Below are 25314 nucleotides of genomic sequence, written 5' to 3' on the forward strand. Positions count from 1 at the left end.
TTTTTTTTTTCTCTGTCTCGTGTCAAATGTCGTCGCTGTCTCTGTCCCGAGGACAGTCCTAACAGCTGCGACAGACGGAAAGTTCAAAGTCCTCCTCCACGTCGCCGAACGTCACGGTGGCGTGGACGTGAGCCGACAGCGTGTTTCATCGTGGATGAAAGCCGTCTGGACCTGGATCAGGGCGGGGGAGGAGGAGTCGTCAGTTCATCCTGACGCTAACAGGCAGCGCGGTGTCTGACAGCAGACGCCCGGGAGTCAGCGGACCTGGAGACTCTCCGCTCTGAGACGTTGCGTTTAATCAAAGTCAACGTGATTCGCGATGAGACACTGAAGTGTTCGTCAAGGCCCAGTTCACTTCTCCTCGATGATTCACTGACTTTCACTGGGATTGGTTCTGTCAACCTGAAGTCACGGAACAGCGTGTTACTCTGGAAAAGAACAACTTTGCTAGCTGACTTCACACAACTCCCATTATGCAACACTCGGAACCGAAATGACGCCATTTTGGCAGGAAGCCTGCAGAGGTGGATTATTGACGTACAAGAGCTAGCGTAGAAGACCGGTATCCACAAACAACGAATTCCACATTTCTAGTCTTGAAGACAACTTAACGCTGCTCAAGGACACATCGATATGTAGACTAGCAGAACCAGCAGAATCAAACCCTCAACCTAGTGATCCCTTTATATCAGGTCCAGACTCCAATGCAAACTAACCTTAAAGCAGAACTATGCAGGATTTTACCCCAATTTAACAGCTTCAGAGTCATTACGATGGTTGGGGGGCCGTCTCCACGGCCCCCTACTGTCTCTTTGTGGAAAACCGCAAGATCAGGTTCACCGACCCGGAGTCCCACCCTAAGAACCAGGAGGTCTTGCGAAGTCTTGGGTACCATCTATAAGATCAAGGCAGCAATGGCATTATTTTAGACGTTTATCGTGGCAGAGCCGGTGAAAAAGAAGCGGAGAAAAAATGTTGTCGGGGGAAGTGAAGACGAGTAAACATCCAACCAGCGTCTTTTGGAATGGCGAGAAGCGGCTGCCGACTGGCATGGACATGGCGCCGCGGCTCGCGTCCGCCGGCTCCGTTGAAAACAAACGCACATGGCCGGGAGATGGGAGTGTCAGTGGTGAGTTTTTTATGGCGACATCACCAAAATATGAACTCCGAAACTGTAGGGGGCGCTCCACAGAGGAAAAGGCCAAACAAGCAACCAGATTTGCAGTGTTCCGCTTTAATATCTCTTTTATTTTTTACGTGCTTTATTAGCATTCTCCAGAGTAAGGATGAAGGCTGCTGTTATGCTACAGGTCTGGAATAATGTCTCCTCCAGCTGTTTCCATGCTTGTGCAAAGCACTAGGGGGCAGTATAAGGGTCCGAAATATTCAGTTTGTCGAGTTTTGCGATATGTTGCTCAGTCTACGTGGATTTAAATGAGTGTCTGAAAACTCATTCCCTTGTTTACCTCAGATGGTTTCAGCAGAGGCTCAGACCTCAGATCTGCCTCCACCACTTGTCCCTGTGTTCAGGACAGGTCATCGTCTCCACTCGCCGTCCTCCACCTGCAGCTGCTCCCACGCCGACGCTCCTTTAAAGCCCTGTGAGTTTCGTGGCTTGAGGCTTCGCCACTCGTTGACCGTGGAGATTCTTGGAAGAGCGAGGAGCCACAGAAGCTCCCGGCCTCGTCCGACCACAGAGCAGTAAACCTGGCAGAGATCGAGACCAGACTGTGGTCAGCGTCAAGCCTCAGAGCTGCAGTCAGGGCTAAAGAGGAGCGACACACTGACAGGAGGTCTCACTCTGATCCCAAAACAACTCACCAGCTGTTCACTGATTCCAGAATATGACGCTTAAAGTTTACAGTTTGACTCTTGGAATAAACCTGGGTCATTTAAACGTGGATCTACATGTGGAATTTTGTGGAATTGTGTCCACACACAGATGTCAACTGCTGTAAAACACCAAAGAAGAAAACTGTCAGGTGTCCACAGACAGATCATACAGATGTCCAACAGTCCTCACAAAGACATGGAGAGCGATGATGTCTTTATTTGCTCACACCGGGACGTTATTATTTCTGTCTCGCTTGTCTTTTTCACCCACGTCAGGGCGGTGTTGGTGCGGTTTCACCGTGTTACGGTCGTTAGCAGACCTGCACCTCATTAAAAGCTTTTCATCCCCACTACTTTCAAACAGGAAGCTCAGCCTGGTCCATTTAACGGGCGTCTCACAGTGAGCGAGCTCCGCTGGGAGGCTCTAACCTGAGAACACTTCAGCATGTCCTTTAATTCCCACAGTAAATGCGCGGCGTTCACACTGAGCGTCTTTGTGTGCGACTGATTTCTGACTCTGTAACCAGTTTCCTGTCAGGAGTGCTCTTTAAAGAGCGGCTCGCGAATAAACGGGGGGGGGGGGGGTAAGAAGTGGCCGTATATTAGAATTTAATTAACCATCAGAATCATCATTTCTCTGCTTGTTTGCTTTGGACGTGGACTCTCGTGTCTGTAATGATTTTACACACGTTTATGACTTTGTGACTCAATGTTTTCCATCGCTGAGTGAGGTCTGACTCGCTCCCGCCGCCACCCACCACTGCGTCTCCTGCTCGCAGGCTCCGCCCACTCAACTCTGCCCGCACCTCCACCTCTGCCGCTGCGGCCGGGTCCCAGCACGTCGCTGCGTAACGAGCCCACATCGCGTCCTAATGAGCTTCCACTGAAAAGCGGCAGCAAAAACACACAGCGTCTAATAAATGATTGGTTTAATAAAACTTTGATGCACGCGGCGCAGTTAGTCAGCCGCTAACAGCGAGTTAGCGGCCGTTATGTTGCATTCCATAATCATTCATGCAGCTTCTGGCGTGTTCAATTTGTGGTTGGAAGTTGGGTTTCCTAGTCGGAAAGACATACCACATTCCATTTACATCGGAACTCGGAGCTGAGAGCTCCTAAAGTTAAAAAAAAGCACAAAAAACAAAAAACCGTGCTCACAGTGTTTTGGGGGTGGAGCTTTGGCGGCGAAAGAGCTGACAAGAGTGGGCGGGGTTCGTGGGCTATAGCCTGCTAATGCTCGTTTTTCACACACTTATTCTGCGTTCCAGTTGTAGTTGGAAGTCACATTTCCAACTCATGGATGCAAACATAGGCCTCGTGTGGTCACGTTGTGTCACTGACATAAACCTGAATGAAGGATTTGAAACCCCGGAATTTATAAAATAACACATGTGATGTGTGGATCAACAACTCCTGTATGCTGTGATGTTAAAATCACTGATTTTCTCTATGGACTTTGGTGTGGGAGAGTGAGTGCTTTACAAAGTGACTTTAATTACAGGTAAGGTGCCACCAGGTGTCGCCCTCTCTGTGGTGTGTTCACGGACAGTGCTGTACCTCTGACTGAGGGTGCTCAACGCCTGATTCAGTCATGCCTTAGTCAACACTGCCACCGTGTGGACACATGGTGCAGCAGCAACTTCTAAAAAAAACTGTTTTATTTGATGTGGCAAGTTTTTTGTTATTTTGAATTAAACTTAAATTTAGAATGTACTATAAATATTTATGCCACATTATATCCAAGATGAAGGTATTTGGACTTATTTATGTATTTTTTAAGTTTTTATTTTCTATTGTATTGTCTTTTGTATAATTGTGAGCCTCGCTTCATTTTACCGTTATGAACCAAAAAACACTAAATCATACGAGTCGTTTTTATCAACAAAAATTTGATTGATTTAGCAAGAATTGACTTTAAAAACACATTTTAGCCTTTAGAGCTCCTCATGTCTACACAACATATGCATTTGATTTAATTTATCATGGTACAATAGTGACACTTGTTTCACCTAATTCACACATTAGATTTGAGATTAATCTGATATACACATGTAAATACTAAATATTATCAATCCTCAAATAAACATATGCATCCTTTAAGCTATACGTTCACACGTTTATTTCACAGACTATCAACAGGAAACTGAAGTTTGTAAACCACTCCCTCTCCCACACCAAACCCCATAGAGAAAACCAGTGATTGTCGATCCACTGCTGCTTACATTACTTAAGTTCAAATGTGTCATTTAGTGACTTTGGTGTTTGAAATTCTTTGTCCAGATTTACATCAGTGGCTCAAAGTGACCACACGAGGCAGCAGAAGACCAGCAGCTCCTGTGTCCCCACGAGCTAAAATCACTGATTTTCTCTATGGACTTTGGTGTGGGAGAGCAAGTGGTTTAAAAAAACGTTACTTGCCTGTTGAAGTCATTCTTTCGGATTTGTTTTTCTTGCCAACGTTTGTCAGTGAAAATAAGTCAGGGCGACATTTTCTCATCTTGAAAAGAATCTTTATTGTTTCTCGCACAGACTGTAAAACCAGCTTTAGAAGAAAGTGTTGGGTCTCTTCGTGGTGAAACGTGGTTTGTGCTGGCGACGCAGGACCCGGTGAGGCAGGGGGAACTTGATCTTGGAATCCTGGAGGGAGGAAACAGGAAGTGATGTCAGAGGACCCTCCAATATAAATCATTCTTTTTTTTTTTTTAAATAAACATTTAAAAATCATGTTGCCAGTTCTTAACCGCCAGGTTTAAAGATGGAGGCTGAAAAACTGGAAGAGGAATCTGGCTTTGTTTTTGGCGAGTTATGAAACCGGAGCTGACAAAAGCGTGACAGTCCAGAGAGAGACTCGCCGCATCGTCGTGGTAACGTGCAAACAAAAAGACGAGACTCACGTGGAACTGCTTGATGGCCGGTCTGCGACACTTGTTAGCAGCGATGACTTGAACCTTCATGATCTGGATGGAGTGGGCGCGAGCACGATGGCGAGCTCCCATATCACGATCTGAAATCAAAGGAAAACACAAGTTTTTACTGGTTCAAACATCAGGAGTTAAAAAAACCCCACAAAAAAACAGATCGATTTAAAGCTTTTTCGTGGTTAAAACAAGATTTGATTGTTTCGGCTTTAACGTTTTGACATTTTATGGACCAAACGATAACTTCCTTAATTGTAAAAATCGACAGATTAATCGATTATGAAGATAATTAGTTGCAGCTCTAGTTTTATAAAAAAAATCCACTAACTGCAGAAAAAAGCTTCTGTATGTTTAACTGACGTTTATAGAGCTGCAACAATCGTGAACTTTATACCGTATATAAATCAGTGGCCTGTACTGGTCTAGTATCTGGGCCCGAGCCTGGACTTTAAAAAAACTTCAATAACATGTAGGCTGTGATTTTACGTTATATTCTTTATGTTTTATATGTTTAAACACAAGCATCTTTCAAATTTCAAACCCACTGCACCTCATGTAAATACCTGGTGTTTGCGATTCTGTATAAATGTTTTACATCTTAGGTTTCTAATTTCAAAAACCAAAACAGGTCAAACTCCTTGTATGTGCAAATGTACAAACGATTCCGATTATACTCCCAAAGCCGCAGCGGGAGGATAAAAGCTATGTTAGGAAACATCTGTTGGTCCTTGAATTCACTTTCAAAGACACTGCAGCGTCAGAGAAAGGCGACAAGGATCAGGTCAATGTCTGCAAACCAGACAAAATCACACCACTGAGAGAAGACGTGATCTTTGGGTTTGGCTGCAAATACAGACAACCTGTCTGAAAGTGTATTTAATGGTTTTAAATGAGCTGAATTTTAGCTGTAGTTTCTCACAGGTTAACAGTCTGTGTAGAAATATAAAAGGTGAAATTACTTTTTACTGATACAAACAGCTGTTAATAATAAAACCATGCATCTTTAGATGAGGAAGAGAGTTAGATGCTGTCCCTTCACTTAAATGTCAATACTTTCTGGATTCTTTGCACCAACTTTGACAAAAGAACTCCATAAAACTGAATCATTTTGGTTTGTGGACAAAACCAATTAACATTTTCTGGCATTTCATGGACGAAACCATTCGCTTACGCGAGAAATAAATAACTACCAGGTGAACCAAATAGGAAAATAGCTGTAGCCCTGTTAGGGAACTTCAAAATAAAAGCCATAAAAAGGCCAAGACAGACGATCAATGGGGCTTAAAGTCAGAATGAAATGACAGCTTTGATATAAAATCTCTCTTTATGGATAAAAAAACCATAAACATGTAGCTGCTGGTCGGTCACAGGAACAAAAATACCATATGAAAATAGAAATCACTTTATTTTGATTAATGAAACAGTTTAACTTCACAAAAGGGTTTCGGAGTCAAATAAAACCTCAAAACGCCACCCTAACCTTTGTGTAGACAATACATGACTTTGGCCGAAAATCCTGTCATAATCCCCTCTATCCTTTTGTGTTTAAGTATGTTTGGTCTATTTGTTTTAAGATAATGTGTTTTCTTTAATTGGTTGTTCCGTATCAGTTTCTGTGATTGTTTACATTGTAATACTGGTTATAATAAAGCATCATTTTTAAACCGTTTGTACACAGCGTTTACAGTGGGCTTACGGGAAACTTTTATATAAAGAAAAAGCTTACGTAGGGTAAGTTGTGTTTCAGTGTGGCTAAGGGCTACACAGGTTTGTGTGTGTTTGTGTGTAGACACTCACAGCACTGAGTGACCGCTCCAGACGTGGTCAGGTCTCTGTACTCCCTGTACATATTGTGGGTTCCACTGCGGGAGTCGTAACGCAGCCAGATACCGAAGTTCTTCACCTTCAGTGGAGTTTTCTCGTGGACCTGGAGCGACACGAGGACAAGAGACATTTAACCAAACAAGTTTCATCACGTTTGTCTTCCTTTCAACAGAGGCCACGACACGTACCAGGCCACAGTAGACCGTCTCTCCGGATGCCTTCTTCATCTTCCTCAGCTGAGAGACAAAGTACCAGAATCTGGACTTGGCCACGATGTGGTTCGGGGCGAAGATCCTCATGCGGTACAGAGGGGGGGTGGGGTTCTTCGCAGAGGGCAGCAGACGCCCAATGACTTTATACTCCCGAAGCTGCGGCGGGACAATAAATGAAGTCAAGTTAGGAAACGTTAATCACATTCAACACGACGATGTGTTCACTGTCGCGTCTGTTGGTCCTTGAATTCACTTTCAAAGACACTGCAGCGTCAGAGAAAGGCGACAAGGATCAGGTCAATGTCTGCAAACCAGACAAAATCACACCACTGAGAGAAGACGTGATCTTTGGGTTTGGCTGCAAATACACACACCTGATGAAAAAATTATTTACACAAGTGTAGTCATTTCTATTCCAGTCTATTTCATTATTATAAACGGCAAGTAAATTATGTTTTAAACAGAACTTTCATTTTGAAATGTTTTAGAACTTATTTAAAGAGCTGCACTTTATCTGCTTCCTAATTTTATTTTTAGCTTAATTTAGAGTGTTAAATCCGATTATATAAAGTATTGTTCATTACCAGGGTTTAATCTAGGACTGAACCATATAATAAACTACTCGAACTACAGTTAATTGCGTTTTTTCCACTAGAAATGATTGCATCCCAAGTCTTTTTTTTCAGAAGCATTAAATGTTATCAATAAAGGTGACAGTGCATTTTCAATTATTCAAAATAGATGGAGGGTTCCAGCTTCAGTGTTAAATTATATTGATTGACCAAATGAATTGTTAACAAATCAGTCCACGTATTTAACTTATTCTCTATTAGGCCGTTAAACCTATTGATATACATATTTTTGGTACCCCCTTTAATAAAAGAGACGTTTAGTTTATTATATTAACTCTAAACTTGAGACTGGATATATATGAACCACATTGATGAGTAAAATTTGTGTTAATTTGTGTAATTTTCGTGATAAAACCTACACGTTGGCTGCTAATGCTAGCCACACAAACACAAACGTCCATCCATGCTACGTGTTTAGCACGAATACCGACTCTAGTCTCTAGATTTAAAGTGAAAATGTACATTTAAATACAGTTCAATGTATTTTACTACGTAAAACCTCATTAATAGACACTGACAACGGCACTTTAACGCCACCCAGTCTCGAGCCGCGGCGTCCACATGGTACTGCGGCCGCCATGTTGTAGCCGCGCAAGCACCGGAGAGAAAACGCTTTAAAATGTCGCTTCGGTGCGACAAATTTTTACATACAAAGGCATATATGTGGAGATTATAACCTTATTTCACTACATCGGCTCACTCCGGTCGAGTAAAGCAGCCGGGTACCGTTAAATAAAAGTTTTTACGTACTGTGCCGGACGCCTTCATGGTGTCTCTCGCTCACCGCCACAGTAAAAGAGGAAGATGTAGAGCGGAATCTGCGCATGTCAAGAGCGCGGAGGGCGGGACCAACGTCAACGGATGAAGGAAGTCCCGCCCTCAGCCTGCCTGTGATTGGCTGGAGTTCAGTGCCTTGCCTCGTGAGAAGTCTACAAAATAAAAAATAAAAATGATATACATATACCCAAAAGAAAAATGATACGTAAACACCTACAAAAGGAAAATTGCGTGTTAATCACGTGTGTACTTTTTTAACGTTACCGTTGGTAAAGTAATCACTTCCGGTGTCGGTGGCCCGGATGTGGCCGCGCGGACACGCCGCGCAGCCGCTTGTGTCGCGTGAGTGAAACCGACGTGCAACTGATTTTCTGGAGGCTTCGCTGTAATGAGTTAACGGCAGCGAGAGAAACGAGGAGAAAAACACAAACGCCGGGTGAAATAAGTTTTCACTAAAGTGAGTTTTTTTCAAAAACTTGATTTTCACAGGTTTAGTGTTAATTATCCTCTGTTTGTATGTTAAAAGAAAAACGTTGGTAGTGTTGATTTTCTGAGCAGAGGTGAGGCGCACATCGTCACCGAGCCGCGAGAAAGACGCAGAAAAACACGCTAATACATAATAAAGCCGGTCCGGCTTTTGTCTTACTGTCTGCGGGGCTGTCACTCACCCGCTCCCGGGGATGACTCCACTTTTATCGAGTGTTTAAGGAAGGCAGGAAGGCAGGCGAGCCCCTCGAGCTAACTAGCCCGGCTAACACAAGGCTAGCCACAGTTTGTATTGGGGAGTTGTTAGCATGGCTAGCATGTAGCAGTGCGGTGTCAACTTTTACAGGAGTGGCCCCGGGAACCGGTACTGTTCACCACGGACGTGTTTGGAGTCGCTTTCTCTCGCGTGTGTCCGCCCGGTGGAGCGGTGCGCGATGTCCGGCCAGGGTGTTAGCTTCAGGTGTTGACAGCGTGTTGCATCATGTTGGTGACAAAACTGTGATCCTGCGTTTACGCTGACTGAGGAGTTTTCAGCTGCTAACACAAGGTCTGGATATCTGTCAGTCAATCTGTCATCGACAAATCGATCAATTAACAAATAAGGCGATCAACAGTCTCTTCATCTGCTGCTGCTTTGGTCATCAATCGATAGTTTTCCTTTTTCATGTTTCATTTTTCACGTTTATTGTGGCAATGAATGAGAAATTTACTTAAAAATTAGTAGTTTGATTAATAATGAATTAATTAGACATTATAGAGAGGTTTACAGAGGAATTTAGAGACAAGTAATGATGATTAGAGGCGCCCTGAAATGTTAAGAGACATTTTGAGATGTTCAGAAGCATGTAGTTATAATAACGACAGAGAGATTAAGGGGAGACTCAGAGACTTTAAGATGGCTTTGCAGATGTTCAGAGGAATTTAGAGACACTTCTGAGACTGAGAAACATTCAGACTCCTGTAATTACAATTAGAAACATTCGAAAACAATCATGTATAGCTGTTTTGGTGGAATCTAGAGATGCAGATTGCAGATGTCCTGAAATGTTTAGAGATATTTTGTGAGTCAGTGGAACATTTCACAGAAGTGAAGTCATAGTTACAAACATTTGGAGATTTGAAGAGACCTTTCGATAGACTTGAAGATGTTCAGAGGAATTTAGAGAGCCATGAAGTGAAGATTAGAAACATTCAGAGATGTTGAGGGAAATGTAGAGACACACAGAGAGATATTAAGAGACAAGAAGTAATGATTACATCCATTTAGAGATATTTATGGCACTCAAGAGATGCATTCAAAGAGATTCAGGGACATTCATTGATGTTAAGGGACATTTCTAAAACGATCAGAGATGTTTAAAGACTTTGTGTCTGTTGGAACTTTGTGATGAGCTTCATTAATGACTCCTCCAGGTTTAAAGTGTTGACAGTGTGTTGCATCATGATGATGGAGCTGTGATCCTGCCCTGAGTATTTTTTTTTACAATTGAATCACCTCGAATCAAAGCTTGTCACTTTTAGGGACATTTGACACCATGTCATAGATGTTTTGAGACATTAAGGGGAGCTGAGTGAAGTTTTGACATTTATGTGACATCTAGAGACATGTATAGATGTGTTGGTAGGTTTCAGAGTAACTACAAGATGTTCAGAGACGTCTTTCTATTGATTCAAGGAACGTCGGTCTGTCCTGTCTACTTTCCTGCAGTAGTAGGGATAGTGTAAGGTTAGTAAGACATCAAAGTATAGTTTTAAATTCTTTGATGTAAAATTTGACAGTTGACGAAAGGAGCGTCTGTTTGTCCAACAGTTTGCTTGACAGGATTCAAACTTGCTAGTGACTTACTAAGGGCATCAGTCTATGCAGTGTGGTCGAAATGCGTCTTCCATATATCGCAAAATGAGCCACTTCCATGGGCCGAAAGATGGCTCAAAACAACGCGCCAAAGCATGGGATGCTTGAGATGTGGGTACTGCGCTAGTTCCAAGGAATGTAGAGATGTTCAGAGACATAAGCGACTTTAAGGGTTGTTGAGACATTTAGAGTTCCTTAGAGAGATGTGTAGAGATGTTAAAAGAGGTCCAGTTTGTTCAGACATTGGGAGATCTTCAGAGATGTTTCCAGACATTTAAAGACTTAGAAATGTTAGGACATTTACAGATTTTTAAAGACAATTGAGTTTCTTCAGAGATGTTCAAAGACTTCTATAAGCTACAGTCTTTTTCATTGTTCTTCTGTAATGATAATGAAAATAAAATATGAATTGTATTGAAAGGTTGGATAGTAGAGTCTGCTCAGAACTGTGGATGTGCAGTTATTTCACACAAAGATTAAAGACCATCGTTCACATAAAAGACCGTGGCTTAGAGTCCTGTCATACCTGCTGTTAAATACCATGACCATGAGTCAACCTGTTAACATGGTTTCTTTTGATCAATCAGATGAGAGGAACCTGCCTGACGGCAGCAGAGACAACTGAACTTGCCCCGGAGAAGAGCTAACCCACGAATGGCCTGCCAGTCTGTCGCTGCAGTCATGGACGAGCAGGCTCTGCTGGGGCTCAACCCGAACGCTGACGCCCGCTACAGGCAGAGGGTAAGACGCACTCATGCACGTCAATATCTGTCGAATCAAAAAGGGGGATTTTGGACGTTTTTGTTTCCCTTACATTAAACAATGTGCGCAGCTTCTAAGCATTCAAGAATTCAGACTTGTGGGACGGGAGAAGTTGTACTGTTGCAGCTGTAAAAAGTCCTGGAAAACGATTTAAATAAATGAGTGAGAGCCCTGTAAAACATTTCCAGTGTTTTTTTTGATTCGTCATGCCTGTGTGTCTCCAGGCGATGGTGTACTTTGAGCAGCTGAAGGAGTCTCACGATGCCTGGGAAGTTTGTGCCGAGGCGCTTGCGAAAGGGATTTACAAGTGAGTTTATTTGAACTGAAATGATAATTCCACGTTTTTGTTGGCATGTGACGATTATGTTTAACCTGCGTTTGTTTTGTCATTTCAGTGACGACCACGTGAAGTTTTTCTGCTTCCAGGTGCTGGAGCATCAGATCAAGTTCAGGTAGTGAAGACGGCGGCATTTTGTGTTTTCTTGTTGTTTTCCGATGGCACGTCTGATCATGTGACTGTGCTTGTGTTGCAGACACGCCGGCCTGAGCGCCGCTCAGCAGCAGCTGATCAGAGAGACACTGATGAAGTGGCTCCAGTGTCAGGTAACACCACCGCCACGTTTCAATGATGTTAAATGTAAAGATACAATAATCTTCAAACAGCTTACATCGTAGAAAGGATGACATTTGATGATGTTTTGTTTTGTTGTTTCTGTGGCAACAGCTGATGAACGCTCAGCCAGAGAAGCCCTTCATTAGGAACAAGGCGGCTCAGGTGTTTGCGCTCACCTTCGTCATGGAGTACCTGACGCTGTGGCCCAAGTTCTTCTTCGATGTCTTGTCTCTAGTCGGACTCAACCCGCACGGCGTGGACATCTACCTCAGGACACTGATGGCCATCGACGCCGAGGTGGTCGACAGAGACATCCTGCACTCACCTGAGGTGAGCGAGATTCCCGCACAAAAGGCACCATCAAAAGGAGACCCTCTGAAAAGATTACAGCATGATACAGTAGAGGGAGCTGTGAGCACAGCTTGGCCTTAGATCCGTTTTGAATGTCTGTGAAGATGTTTAAGATGTTTCGTCCAAGAAGCTTCTTCGATAAGAGAATAAATGTCCTCTGCTTAGCTCAAGCTCATGCAGTTGTCTACAGCTAACTACTCAAGATCCATTTTGAATGCTCTGTTGGCCCATTAGAAACATCAGTGATGTCATGTTATTCACAAAAACTAGACTTTTGGAAAAAGTTTATTTCATCAGTATTGGGGCCATTCTGAAGGGGGAAGAGCACGCTATAAAGTCATTATATGATGAGAAGAAGTCATAATATAATGAGAATAAAGTTGTAATATTACAAAAATAAAGTCAGATGAGGAATGTGGAGCATCTTGTGAAGTTATTCTTATGTTTGAGCTTCACAAATAAGGAAATACTTCACATCAGAATCACGACTTTAAAAAAAGATTTTGTAAGAATCTGAGTCTCTTCTAAAGAAAGAATCACAGATCTGGAGGAAATCCTATTTTTAAAAGTTGAGGAAGAAATTGACAGCGTGACAACAAGTGGTTTCATCGGTCTGTTGCTTAAAGGTGTTTTACAGTTTCTCAAAAACATTTCCAGGGATTTTCATGATAATCTGAAGCTGTGTGGCCTTGCAATTAAATTGAACGTGATTGGCTGTAAATTCGAACAATCCCTAAGGTGATGTGGCGTGTCCGTCCCCAGGAGACTCGGAGAAACACTCTGATCAAAGACAGCATGAGGGAGCAGTGCATCCCCAGCCTGGTGGAGTCCTGGTTCCAGATCCTGCAGACGTACCAGCTGACTCACTTCGAGCTCACCTGCCAGTGTCTGGAGGTGGTCGGAGCCTTCGTGTCCTGGATCGACCTCAACCTCATCGCCAACGACCGGTACGACTGTCCCCCGAACAAACAAGCACGGCGGCCGACTTTCTCTCGTACCCGTCGATAACTTCACGCTTCTTCTTCTCCCTCAGGTTCGTGAACCTGCTGCTGAGTCAGATGTCGGTGGAGGCGCTCAGAGAGGAAGCCTGCGACTGCCTGTTTGAAATCGTCAACAAAGGAATGGACCCGGTGGATAAAACCAAACTGGTGGAGTCACTGAGTCAAGTGCTGCAGTCGGCGGGATTCTTCAACGTGGAGCATGTATGTTAGATGTTTATTCGCGGTGTTCTGCGAGCATCTCTTGATGCAAGATCTTAAACTCCCCGCGTTCTTTCAGGAGGACGACGTGGACTTCCTCGCCAAGTTCTCCCGCCTGGTGAACGGCATGGGTCAGAGTCTGGTGCTGAGCTGGACCAAGCTCGTCAAAACGGGCAACGTCAAGGACGCGGCGGACACGCTACAGGCGCTGGAGGCCAAGGTGCCGCTGCTGCTGAAGCTGCTGGTGCACGAGGACGACGACATCTCGGCCAACATCGTCTCCTTTTGCTACGAATACCTGCACGTCCTCAAACAGGTGACCCATCGCGACAAAAGGAAGAAAAACGATCATCAATAATGTTTGTTTCATAAAAATCTCATCACTTCTGTTTTTGTAGCTTCCTCAGCTGACAGATCTGCAGAAGACAAACATTGAGGTGAGAATTTGAGTTTAAATCATCGACACAAACAGTTTTTTTAATGGTTTAAACATAAATAACATGTCTGCCCTCTCGCTGCAGGCCATCATGCTCGCCGTCATGAAAAAGCTGACGTACGACGACGAGTACAACTTTGAAAACGAGGTGAGTGTTACGACCCGGTATCTGATCGCGAAGCTCAGAAAACGCAGACTCGTTCCCTCACTTCCTGTTGTCGTCGTTGTTAGGGCGAAGACGAGGCGATGTTCGTGGAGTACAGGAAGCAGCTGAAGATGCTCCTGGATCGCTTGGCTCAGGTCTCACCAGAGCTGCTGCTGGAGGCCGTCCGCCGCGTCTTCAACACCACCATGCAGTAAGAGCCCGCTCTGATTTATGACGGACACGCGAACGAGTGTAAAAGCTTTGCCAGAGCAAAACTTTAAATATGAAACTTCTTTCTAACGAACTTAAAAAACACAAACTTGTCAGCTGTAAACAGCAATCAAACCTTGCAAGTAAGAGTCCGTTTGTCCACATTAAAACATAACCTTGGAGTTTTCAAAATAAAAGTCCCAGTTTCTCTACCAAAGTAAGCCTCAGATTCACACTAAAACTCAAAGCTCACAGTGTAGTAATAAAAGTTGGTTTTTGTCTGAAAGTTGCATTTTCAGACTCAAGCTACAGTTTTCTCAATAAGTGTGACCAGCAGGGTTTTCTCGAGGTGATTGTCCGTTTTCTGCGGCAGCTTCATCACGTGACGTGTTCTCTTTTCAGGAACTGGCAGTCGGCGACGTTCATGGAGGTGGAGGTGGCCATCAGGCTGCTGTACATGCTGGGCGAGGCCCTGCCCGCGTCTCACGGCGCTCACTTCACCGGAGACACGGCCAAGACCAGCGCCCTGCAGGACATGATGAGGACGGTCAGTCGCGTGATTCAAGTGTCGCGTGTATCGTTGTTGTTTTTTTGCCTTTTTATTTCCTCATCTCATCGGTCACATGCTTGACTCCTCAGCTGGTCTCCTGCGGTGTCATCAGCTACCAGCACAGCTCTGTTTCGCTGGAGTTCTTTGAAACTGTTGTCCGATACGAGAAGTTCTTCGTCGTGGAGCCTCAGCACATTCCCAACGTTCTGGTGAGAAAATAATAATCTGCTCCATAAAAGAAAAGCAGAGGGTTGTTGTTGTTGTAAATGAAATTGCCTTGGTCACACTGTCGTTGTGTTCATGGTCAGATGGCGTTTCTGGACCAGAGAGGACTGAGACACAACAGCCCGAAGGTCCGCAGCAGAGTGGCTTATCTCTTCTCCAGATTCATCAAAACTCTGCAGTGAGTTCAACATTGACACCAAAATGAAAAATGATTTGTGTAAATGTTTGAAGAATTAGTTTGTGTGATATTTATGGGCATTAAACTCGCAGGGACCCGTTTTCTGTAGCATATGAAAGGGGTGGAGTTTAGTTCTTTCTCAGATATTAGCATACTATAGTAACTATACAAACCACTCACTCTCCCCAGTGGTTCACAAACTTCCATTTCTCGGGAAGAGGTCTTAGGAGACTTACCTCATACAACCACACTTGAAAAACACCTGAACGAACCCTCTGAAATGTTACTATAAAACGGCTAATATTTAAATTGTTGATGTGTTCATTGATATCATGTGTGTTGATGCGGCGCCCTCTGCTGACAGCAAACACATGAACGCCTTCATCGAGGACATCCTGACCCGGATCCAGGACCTGCTGGAACTCGCTCCTCCGGTCAGTCTCATCACGTGGTCCATTATTTTACCCAGAATGCCTCAGGGTTTATCTCACAGACCCTTCAGATCTTCAGGCTTGGTCTAACTCTTCTGTGCAGGAAAACGGCTTCCCCGTGCTGCTGACCAGCGACGACCAGCTCTTCATGTTCGAGACGGCCGGCGTCCTGATCGTGAGCAGCGAGAGTCCGGCCGAGAGGAAGCAGGCGATGATGAGGAGCCTGCTGTCGCCGCTGATGGACGCGTTCCGCCTGCTGCTCGCCAAACTGCTGCAGGAGACGGACGAGGGGCGACAGGTCGCGCTCGCCGACTGTCTGAGTCACGCCGTCGGGTTTGCCAGGTGAGGGCGCTCACACACCGCGACACACGTTTGACTGAAATTCGGTTGCGTCTTGAGTCTAAACTCGCGTCTGTGTTCCGCAGTCGGACAAGCAAAGCGTTCAGCAACAAGCAGACGGTGAAGCAGTGCAGCTGCACCGAGGTCTACAGAGACTGTCTGCAGACCTTCCTGCCTGCACTGAGCTGTCCTGTCCAGCGGGGGGTGCTGCGCAGCTCGGTCCGCTCCTTCCTGCACCGCATGATCATCTGCCTGGAGGAGGAGGTGCTGCCGTTCATCCCCGCCGCCTCGGAACACATGCTGAAGGACTGCGAGGCCAAAGACCTGCAGGAGTTCATCCCCCTCATCAGCCAGATCACAGCCAAGTTCAAGGTACAGCGGGAAGATAACACGTACAGCTGCTCACTAACAAAGCTCCAGGTGGTTAACCGGGCGTTCTCTCTCGTTTCCATGACAGCGGCAGGTGTCGCCCTTCCTGCAGCAGGTCTTCATGCCGCTGGTCCTCGCCATCTTCGAGTCGCTGGCGCGTCCGGCGGAGGAGAACGACCAGACGGCGGCTCTGGAGAAGCAGATGCTGCGGAGAAGCTACTTCAGCTTCGTCCAGACCGTCACGGGCAGCGGCATGAACGAGGTCATGGCCAATCAGGGTGAGTCTGAGGAGGTCACATGGTTTGGAACTCGGTTTTCTGAGAAGTTGAAGAACTTCAGTGCAGGTCTGAAATCAGCTGTAAAGATGGGAGTTTCATCTTTGTTCTAACTTTTAGCCATTCTTAGCTAACCGTTAGCTAACTTTAGCCACTTTCTTTTCCATTACTAGCGTTAGCGCTCCCCTTACTTCTCCATGCGTCCTCTCATGTTTGCTGTGGGGGCGGGGCTAACTTCATGAGAAGAGAGGACCGCCTCCTGAAGTTTCTCCTAGATTTAACCGTCAGCGTCTGAGATTGTGCAAACACAGCGGTTTATTAGTTTATTATTGTTTGAACCGACAACAGAACAGAGATATGATCAAATCATTTAGATTGAACGTGAAAAAATAAACAATAAACATCTAGTTTCCCTGTCATTTAATCCCGTGTTCGACACTTGATTCCAGGAGCTGAAAACATCGAGCGAGTCGTGTTCACCATCATCCAGGGAGCCGTGGACTTCCCCGACCCCATCGCTCAGAAAACCTGCTTCATCATCCTCTCCAAACTGGTGGAGCTGTGGGGTGAGAAACGTGTGGAAAAGAAATCAGCTTTCATCTGAGTGTTTGTGTTTGAATGATTGTCTCCTGATGGTGATGATGATGATGATGATGTCATGGACTCTGCAGGAGGTAAAGACGGTATGGTGGGCTTCCCCGACTTCATCTACAAGAACATCGTCCCTGCGTGTTTCCTGGCTCCTCTGAAGCCGACCTTTGACCTCTCGGACGCTCAGACAGTCCTGGTGAGAGTCCGGTCCTCAACCTAAAACAACAAAAAAGAATTCAGTTTTTCCTCACGAACACTCTTTGTTTTCCAGACTCTGTCAGAGTGCGCCATCACCCTGAAGATGATTCATCTCAAACGGGTACAAACAGATCGAGTTATTTGTTTATTCACATTTTGAAATTCTGCAGTTCTTCTCACTGTGGTTTGTTGTACTGTTTTTCTTCAGGGGCCGGAGTTTATCCAGTTCTTACAGCAGGAGTATCTGCCCTCGCTTCAGGTGTCACCAGAGCTCTCACAGGTGAGCTCATTACCAGGAGTTTAAGAGATCCCCGACATCGAACAACGACACTTTCCTTCAGATACACGCGTCGTTCAGTGCTCGTAGAAGGTTCTTATGTCAGTCAACCTGTAGATGTTCCTTCTTCAGCTGTCGGACTCAACTATTTTCTCATTGGTTCAGTGGACGCGTGGATCACCTCCAGTTGTACCTACCTCTGTAAATGTAAAATGTAATGTGTCGTCAGTGCAGAAGACAATGCAGTGTAAAGTTGTGTTGTCAATGTAGAAGAGGACCAAATGTAAAGTTTTGTGTCGTCCGTGCAGATAAACGTAACGCAAAGTTGTCATCAGCATAGAAAAGTTGTGGTGTTTTACCGATGTTTTCTCTTGAACAGGAACTTTGTCAAGTGCTTCAACAGCCCGATCTCAAAGTGCTGAAGAATTATATTAAGGTACGTATTTATCGACGAACTGAGGACGACATGAGAATCTGTCCGTGATCGCTGTGTTTGACTTTGTCTCCGGTGTCTCTGCAGGCGTTTTTCCAGCGAGCAAAGCTGTAGGACATAAAACTGGAAGTTGCCCCGGGGACTGAAAAAGACTCTTTACAGGAAGTGGCCCGACTCGCCCCTTCACAACAAAACAAAACCATGGAACTTAGCATAGGAGCTGCTTTGCACTTCAGAGGTAAAAGCGTAACAAAGCCCAGTCTGTCTAAGTCGGGGGAGGGGGAAATGGACAGAAGGTCAGCGGGTGGAACAGCGCCCTCCAGCTGCCGAGAGACGAGCTGTCCGCGTGGACTCGAGGTGAGACGGGACTTGAGTGTTCCCCGACACGAGGAGAACTTTGTGGAACCATGTAGAAAAAAAAAAGGCTTAATTTACGCGTAAAGCGCGGCTCTGTCGTAAGAATCTACGATGTGTTTTGTTTGATCATTGTGACGCTCCTCGTAACAAACGATAGCTTTATTTTAGTCGGACCTTTTTCGCAGTAGGAACAAGGAACAAGGAAAAAAAAAAGGGCTGTTGCACCATTTTCGTGTTTGTTTCCACCGCCGCCTTCCTCGATTTACACTTTTATCTCGACCGCTCGTCATGTTTGTTCCGTGTCGGGATGAACGGTAGAGTCACAGCAGCAGCGACGTGATTGTTTTCTGTTTTTGTTCCAGGAATATTCTTTCTTTTTTTCTCTTTCCTGGAAATATTATGAGAAAGTAAAAAATTTCAAACGGACACAACAAGAAAATGGAGGAACAAAAAAGTGTAAATAAGAGATTTAGATGTTGAAAATGTAAATAAAGGTCCTAGTTTAGTTTTTTTTTTTAATTTACTTGAATATAGAAGCTTATTTCTGCCAGAAAAAATATTTAAGTTGATTAAAAAAAAAACTAGTTAATCTGTATTATTTTGATAATCATTAGTTTGTTTTAAACTTTTTGGAAAAACATTTTTTTCTATTTATTTGACTTTTGACTCTTGTTGCATCTTTTTTTGATAACCTTTCACTAACTTAAAAAAAAAAATAGTGAAAATGATTTTGTTTTCTTGCTCGGGCATTTTCATCTTTTTCAGCTTGTAAAAATGAAAAATTAATTTGTGATTTAAAAAAAAGAATGTCATCGCAACTTAAAATTTTTTGTTTTATCATTTTCTTTAACCCCTTAAATATATTTTCTTTGAAGGTAAAATGTTTCTTTCATGTCAAAAACTATTTTAAAGTGAAAGAATCCTCCAAACATTTTTGGCTTAATTATATAGACTTCAAATTTAAAATTCTGAATTATAAATTTCAGCTTTGAAAGTTATTTCAGTTAACGCACCTGAAGTAAAATTGTTACATTTCTTTCAATTTTTTTGGCAGTAATGAACTTCTGTAGAAACGAGTTCATGATGCCGCTACTTCACAGTTGTTGTGAAAACATGAATCTGCCTGTGTACAGTTATTATTTTTTTCCCTGGATACATTTTTGAAGATCAATTATGCAAAAGCTCGACTGCGATCAATACTGTGAAGGAGCGAAAACAAATCCAGTCAGTGGGAGACGACAACATTGCGACAAAACAAAATGTAAAACGTACAGGCTTTCTCTTTGAACTCACACACACACACAGACACTTTGACCTGCTTTAACCGTTCTAAATTAAAAACCTAAATTTTTGTTTTATATATATTTATGTAATTACCCAGAGAAAGTGCCTGAATTAATGAGTTGATGAATTATGAATCAATGTAATCACTCCTTTTAAAAGAAAATGTCAGTGAGTGCTCTATGATTTTCCTTACAATAGCTACGCAAAAAAAAAATTGAATGACGACATTACCTACAATGCAAATAAACGCTAATTATGTAGCTGCAACGCAAGACTGAAGCGACTGCAAATCTCTTAAAAAACACTTAAATCTTTCGACTTGGACTTGGAATATCAGAATTTATGCAAAAAGAAAAATACGCGGAATGAAAAATTTTCTACAACGCAAATATTTTGAAAAAGAAGTTGCCAATTTTGAAAGTATGTTTAAAAAGTTAGTTTTTAAGTTTAGGTGTAAAAACAGCACCACCCTGTGGTTTCACTCTGCAGCTGCACTTCCCTAGCACTTAATTCATCTGCTTTTCATCTCAAAGTCCAATGAACTTTCCGAAGTCAGACGATGAAGCATTTACGTTTGGATTCTTCCTTGTTCCGATGTCGTTGTTAAATTTGAACACTGACTTTTTTTTTTCTTCAACAATTAAAAAAAAGAAAATAAATCAGTGGATGTTTTTGATGAAGATTGAGTGTTTTTTTTACTTTCTTCACTCAGAGAAAAAGTTGCCAAATTTATGAATTTGTTCTTTGATGGTTAAATGTGTGGGTTGTTCTTTTTTTTTATGCTAATTTTCTGTTAGAACCAATAAAGTGTTTACTCAAAAGAGAAAAATCTGAGTTCGAGTGCTTGTGCTTCGTTTTCTTTAAATCTCTGCATCACACTAAACGTAATACACAACCGAAAATCGTTCCCAGCAAAATTAAAGCAAATATTTACCCCAAGTATTTTTATGATCTTTAAATTCTTCCAGTTTGAACCAGTTTTTTTCATTACTAGATTGTGTTAAAAAACTGTTTCACAAAATTGATTAAAATTAAGTTAAACTTTTTTTATTTTCTACATACAGTTTTCCAAAAATGTTTTACTTTTAGCCTAGATTATAAATGTTAAATAGCTCAACGGGAAGTATTTTATTGCTACTGGAAAACAATGAAATTTCCACCATTTTATTCACATACTTAAAATGCTTATTTTCCCTTATTTAGCTTCCAACAATTAAATCCAACTCTTCTACCTTTAAAAAGGTTTCACAATAAAAGCCCCCCTCCACAAGGAGTAAATTCCTGTTCCAGTTTTAACTTGAAGCATTTGAAAGGAAGTGATGTCACTGAGCAGCAGAGCGAGAGAGAGACGCTAAAAGATGCGTGAAGAAAAAGCCGTAGCTCGTCTTGTTGAAGTGTCGTAAAACTGGCATTAACGTTAAATCCATTTCTCGGGGATCTTCTTTATTTAAAGAAAACAACAAAAATTTTCACTCAGTCATCGGTTTTCTGTTTTTCACTATCAAATTAAATTTGTTTTTTCCCCTCCAAAAATAGAAAAAGTGCAAAACCGAGTGACGACTTTTCTTCCATCGTTGCAGATTCTCGTACATTTTGGATAAATTGTCTCTGACGTAGCGTCGAGCAGCTTCAGCCTTTGATCACAGCGATCGGTCGCAGTTTGATCGCCTTCTTACTGATTCCTGCGTCGTGACAAGTGTTGACGACGTCCGTCACGTTTTTGTACGACTCGGGAGCCTGAAAACAAAACAAACATAAGCAACTAAATCTACAAAAAACGTCAAACTATAAATAACACTTCTCACTTCCTCCATGACGAGTTTGGGTGAAGCCACACGGATCGCGATGCCCTTGTCAGCGAGTTTGTCCAGAACGTCCTGGAAGTCCAGGTTCCTGCGGGACTTTGCTCGTGAAAGAGCGCGACCCTGCAACCGAAAACACGCGGGACCATAAAACGTCACATGTGAAGTTGGAGTTTGCGACAAACCAAATGCAGACTTTTGGTTTTATTGTAATATTTGAACTTGGGTTAAATGGTAGCGATCGGATCGGACGCTTACCGCTCCGTGACAGGTGGTACCGAAGGTTTCCGTCATTCCCTGTTCCGTCCCTGTGAGGACGTAGCTGCAGGTTCCCATCGTCCCTCCGATCAACACCGGCTGCCCTGTGAGCTGAAACCAGAACGCAAATTTCTCAGATTGCCGCTACGACGCTACACACATTGCATCTGGGCGGCTCTCCGGAGGACCCAAGGCGCTGCGTACCTGATAGTCGACAGGGATGAGCGGGTGGTGTGGCGGGAAAGCTCGGGTGGAGCCTTTGCGGTGAAGGAGTAGTGTCTTCTGCTTCCCGTCCACAACATGTTCCTCCACTTTGGCGATGTTGTGCGACACGTCGTAGATGACGTGCATGTCCAGGTCGTCCGGCGTGGTGGTGAAAACTTCAGCAAACGCCTAAAAAAAAAAAGACAAGTGACAACGTGATCAGAGAGGAAGACATTTGGCGGATTCTCTGACGTTTCGCGTCGTACCTGTCGGGTGAGGAAGGTCATGGACGAGCGGTTGACCCAGGCGTAGTTTCCCGCCGCCGCCATGCCCTTCAGGTAATCCTGACCTTCCTGCGAGGTGATGCGAGCACATGCCAGCTGTCGGTCGTTCACCGTGATCTTATCTCTTTTCATCGCCTTCTCCATGGCGACCAGAGCATCTGTCGTTGGCCACAAATAACGTTTTACTTCAGTTGGAAAATAACGTCGCGCTGTTCAGTTTACCGATGTCATACCTGTGGCGACCTGGTGTCCGAGGCCTCGGCTGCCACTGTGGATCATCACGCACACCTGGCCTTTGTGGTCGATGCCCATCTTCTTGGCGGCGTAATCGTCGTAGATCTCGTCCACCACCTGGATCTCGGCGTAGTGGTTTCCTGCTCCCAGAGTTCCCAGCTTTGCGATAAACAAACAAACAAACAAACAAACACAGAGGCTTTAATGATGCCAATGACTCCACGTCTCGCAAATTTTTCACTTGACTCAACAAGAACTGGAGAGCTGACCGGCTCTCGGAGGTTTTTGCTCAAGTTCAAATATTTAAACTCGTAATGTCATTGTACGAAAATTTGCTTCGAGTTTCGCATGACGGGACCACGAGAGAACCAGCGTCCTAACAATTTTCCCGCTGCTACATAAGTTCGGCGTTGCTAGGTTACCTGCGGTAAGCCCCTCTTCTTGGCCTTGGACGAGACCTTGTTGGGGTCGGCCTGTAGCATCCTGCCGTACTCTTCGCAGTGCTCCTTGTCCTCGGCCCAGGCATAGCCTTCCCTCAGAGACCAATCCACACCCATCTCCAGCGCCTCCTCCAGGTCCCTGAGGACACACAAGTGAGACAAGTCAAAGGAGCTTCCTCTTGGGGATCTTGATTGAGGCCTTGGAGGATTCCTCCTTACTTTGCTCCCATGGGAATGACTCCCTTGGATCCGACTCCCACTGGGATGTGGTTAAAGAGCGACTGGGCCAACTGCTCCTTCACCGGCTGGACGTCGCTCTCGTCCAGGTTCGTCCTCAGGAGACGGACGCCGCAGTTTATGTCAAAGCCGACGCCACCTGCAGGACAAAAAAATATCAGCACGTGTTGGACGTTTAGTTTAGACCCAGTGACCGTAAACAAAAACGATGACACAACATCTGCTAACAATAAAAACAAAACAACTGGATCAGATTGCCCCCTGGTGGCTGCTCATGGACATCAACCAAACTACGAAGTCAAAGTAGTTTATTGCCATATGGTCGATAAATGTCTCGTGTCTGATCAAATATCCAACATCCAAAACAATTCCAAAACTCAAGAACTTCACAAACCTGGAGACACAACAGCGTCGGGATCGCTCATGTCGAAGGCCGCCATGTTTCCGATCGCGAATCCGTATCCGGAGTGGACGTCTGGGAGCCCGATGGACCTCTAACAAACAATCACATCATTTTAATTTATCTTTCAGCACATTTTCTCGCTCGTTTCTCTGAAGATTGAACCCTCAGTACTCACGTGTATGATCCCGGGAAGCGCCGCCACGTTCCCGATTTGCTTCATGGCCGGGAGGAACCCACCGATACCTGCGGGGAGGAAAGAAGAGGAACGGTTTAAGACTTAAAGGTGAGATGAAGAAGTGCTGGTGGAGGTGATGAGAGCGAGCTGACCTCCTCCTCGACAGGCGTTACGAAGTTCCTCAAACATCAGTTTCTCCAGAGGTTCGTTGACGTAGAAAATGCCTTCGACCTGAAACACAAGACGTTTTATTACACATTAAATCAATTACTAGTCTTTATCGTATTACCTAGCTTCTATTTAAATGTAGTTATTGTTTAGCTATACTGTTGTGTTACTGCATAATGAATTCTAATTTTGCTACATATTATTTTTTAATAGTATTTCTCAATGTTGTTTCTCGTAAATGATCTGAAAATTTAGTCCTTACTAATGAAAATGCTCCTTTCATATTAATTCAAGCTCCTGCCCTTAAAAGCTATAGAATAAATCAGTATTACTGACTCAATAACTGTCAAAAAAGTAATTGATCTGCTATTTGAATCTTCCAAATATTAAATAGCTATCTTTCATCATATCAGATACTCAATTTTAGCTCAGGTCAAGATTGTGTCCTGAACGCAAATGGCAAATTAGCATATTTTAATTTTTAAGATCTTATTTAATAAAACTACGTGATATTACTTAACGCATTTCACGCTATGTCTAAAAATTGGGCTGTTTCCTTTAATTCGGCTCACACCTTATTGCTGACAGTTGCGTCACTTCGCTCAAGCAGCAGTCATTTTGCATCTGTTTATGCACAAATATTAATGACTCTTGTCACTATTTCTGTAAACGTCTATAAAACTAGCCAACATGTGCTAAGTGAGTGCACAGTCAACGATATCTCACGAAGCTAACCGGCTAACCACGGTAACACTGACACGTTCCCACCTTCATGTTGGGAACGAAGCCTTTTTTAATCCTCCAGCAGTTGCTGCCGATTTTGTCCAGATACTGAAGCTCATCGTTGTAACTTCGGCTCATGTTTCCGATCCACAAAATGTCACTTTCACAGTTTTATTGCTGCGTTTGCTTCGCCGGTCTGAAGACAAGTGCCAGCAGACTTAGCGCTACGGAAGCCCGCGAGCAGTCAGAGAGTGTAAAACGCGATTGTGACTTTGACATGACGCATGAAAATAATAATAATGTACGCTAAAAATGCGACTGTGTCCATAGAGTAGAACATACACATAACATAAAATTACACAAAAACTAAAATAAGGTTCCGTTTCTGTTTTGAATACGGCGATTCAACATAATTTACTTGTTTGCCGTAATTGTAGTTTTGTTACGTTCGCCAAAGATAGCCACGGGGATGCCGGACGTTTTGTGTTCCGGTCTTTCAAAACAAAAGCACGAGTTGTTGACGATAATATTTGAGCACACTACTTCAAATAAATAGTGGGTTAGTGGTGACAAAACAGTTTTCTTTGGACGTTCGATAATCTTAAGCATTAACAGAAATCGCGGAA

At 43.7% G+C, this 25314-nt stretch overlaps 3 protein-coding genes and 2 non-coding genes across 6 annotated transcripts; 1 reads left to right on the forward strand and 4 right to left on the reverse strand.

The window, feature by feature from the left end:
• Positions 1-4321: 4321 nt before the first annotated feature.
• rpl18a (ribosomal protein L18a) lies at positions 4322-8330 on the reverse strand. The gene is made up of 5 exons (XM_058624676.1): positions 8170-8330; positions 6764-6943; positions 6549-6678; positions 4728-4837; positions 4322-4470 (listed from the first exon to the last, which is right to left on the reverse strand). Exons 1-5 carry the CDS (start codon positions 8185-8187, stop codon positions 4378-4380), a joined length of 531 nt encoding a protein of 176 aa, XP_058480659.1. The 5' UTR covers positions 8188-8330; the 3' UTR covers positions 4322-4377.
• Positions 5468-5601, reverse strand: LOC131457369 (small nucleolar RNA SNORA68). The gene has a single exon (XR_009240016.1). It is a non-coding gene; the product is annotated as a small nucleolar RNA SNORA68 (small nucleolar RNA).
• On the reverse strand, positions 7019-7152 carry LOC131457367 (small nucleolar RNA SNORA68). Its single transcript, XR_009240014.1, has one exon. It is a non-coding gene; the product is annotated as a small nucleolar RNA SNORA68 (small nucleolar RNA).
• A 169-nt stretch (positions 8331-8499) lies between the features above and the next one.
• xpot (exportin, tRNA (nuclear export receptor for tRNAs)) lies at positions 8500-20589 on the forward strand. 2 transcript variants are annotated; one of them, XM_058624565.1, is made up of 25 exons: positions 8500-8653; positions 11125-11278; positions 11524-11606; positions 11695-11751; positions 11833-11902; positions 12024-12242; positions 13002-13210; positions 13297-13465; positions 13542-13778; positions 13861-13899; positions 13984-14046; positions 14130-14254; positions 14656-14800; positions 14893-15012; positions 15112-15206; positions 15571-15640; positions 15741-15979; positions 16063-16348; positions 16434-16623; positions 17070-17186; positions 17292-17407; positions 17483-17530; positions 17618-17689; positions 18066-18122; positions 18207-20589. In XM_058624565.1, the coding sequence occupies exons 2-25, from the start codon at positions 11192-11194 to the stop codon at positions 18231-18233; spliced, it is 2940 nt and encodes a 979-aa protein (XP_058480548.1). In that variant the 5' UTR covers positions 8500-8653; positions 11125-11191; the 3' UTR covers positions 18234-20589. The 2 variants fall into 2 exon arrangements, with proteins under 2 accessions (XP_058480548.1, XP_058480549.1); XM_058624566.1 differs by having other exon boundaries at positions 8501-8653; positions 13026-13210.
• Positions 20590-20922: 333 nt separating this feature from the next.
• rtcb (RNA 2',3'-cyclic phosphate and 5'-OH ligase) lies at positions 20923-25130 on the reverse strand. The gene is made up of 12 exons (XM_058624615.1): positions 24734-25130; positions 23950-24028; positions 23798-23865; positions 23614-23713; positions 23202-23358; positions 22965-23121; positions 22542-22701; positions 22291-22466; positions 22025-22213; positions 21821-21931; positions 21566-21685; positions 20923-21497 (listed from the first exon to the last, which is right to left on the reverse strand). Exons 1-12 carry the CDS (start codon positions 24824-24826, stop codon positions 21390-21392), a joined length of 1518 nt encoding a protein of 505 aa, XP_058480598.1. The 5' UTR covers positions 24827-25130; the 3' UTR covers positions 20923-21389.
• Positions 25131-25314: the final 184 nt, after the last annotated feature.

Source organism: Solea solea, chromosome 3 (assembly GCF_958295425.1).
Source record: "Solea solea chromosome 3, fSolSol10.1, whole genome shotgun sequence".
NCBI classification, from domain to species: Eukaryota; Metazoa; Chordata; class Actinopteri; order Pleuronectiformes; family Soleidae; genus Solea; species Solea solea.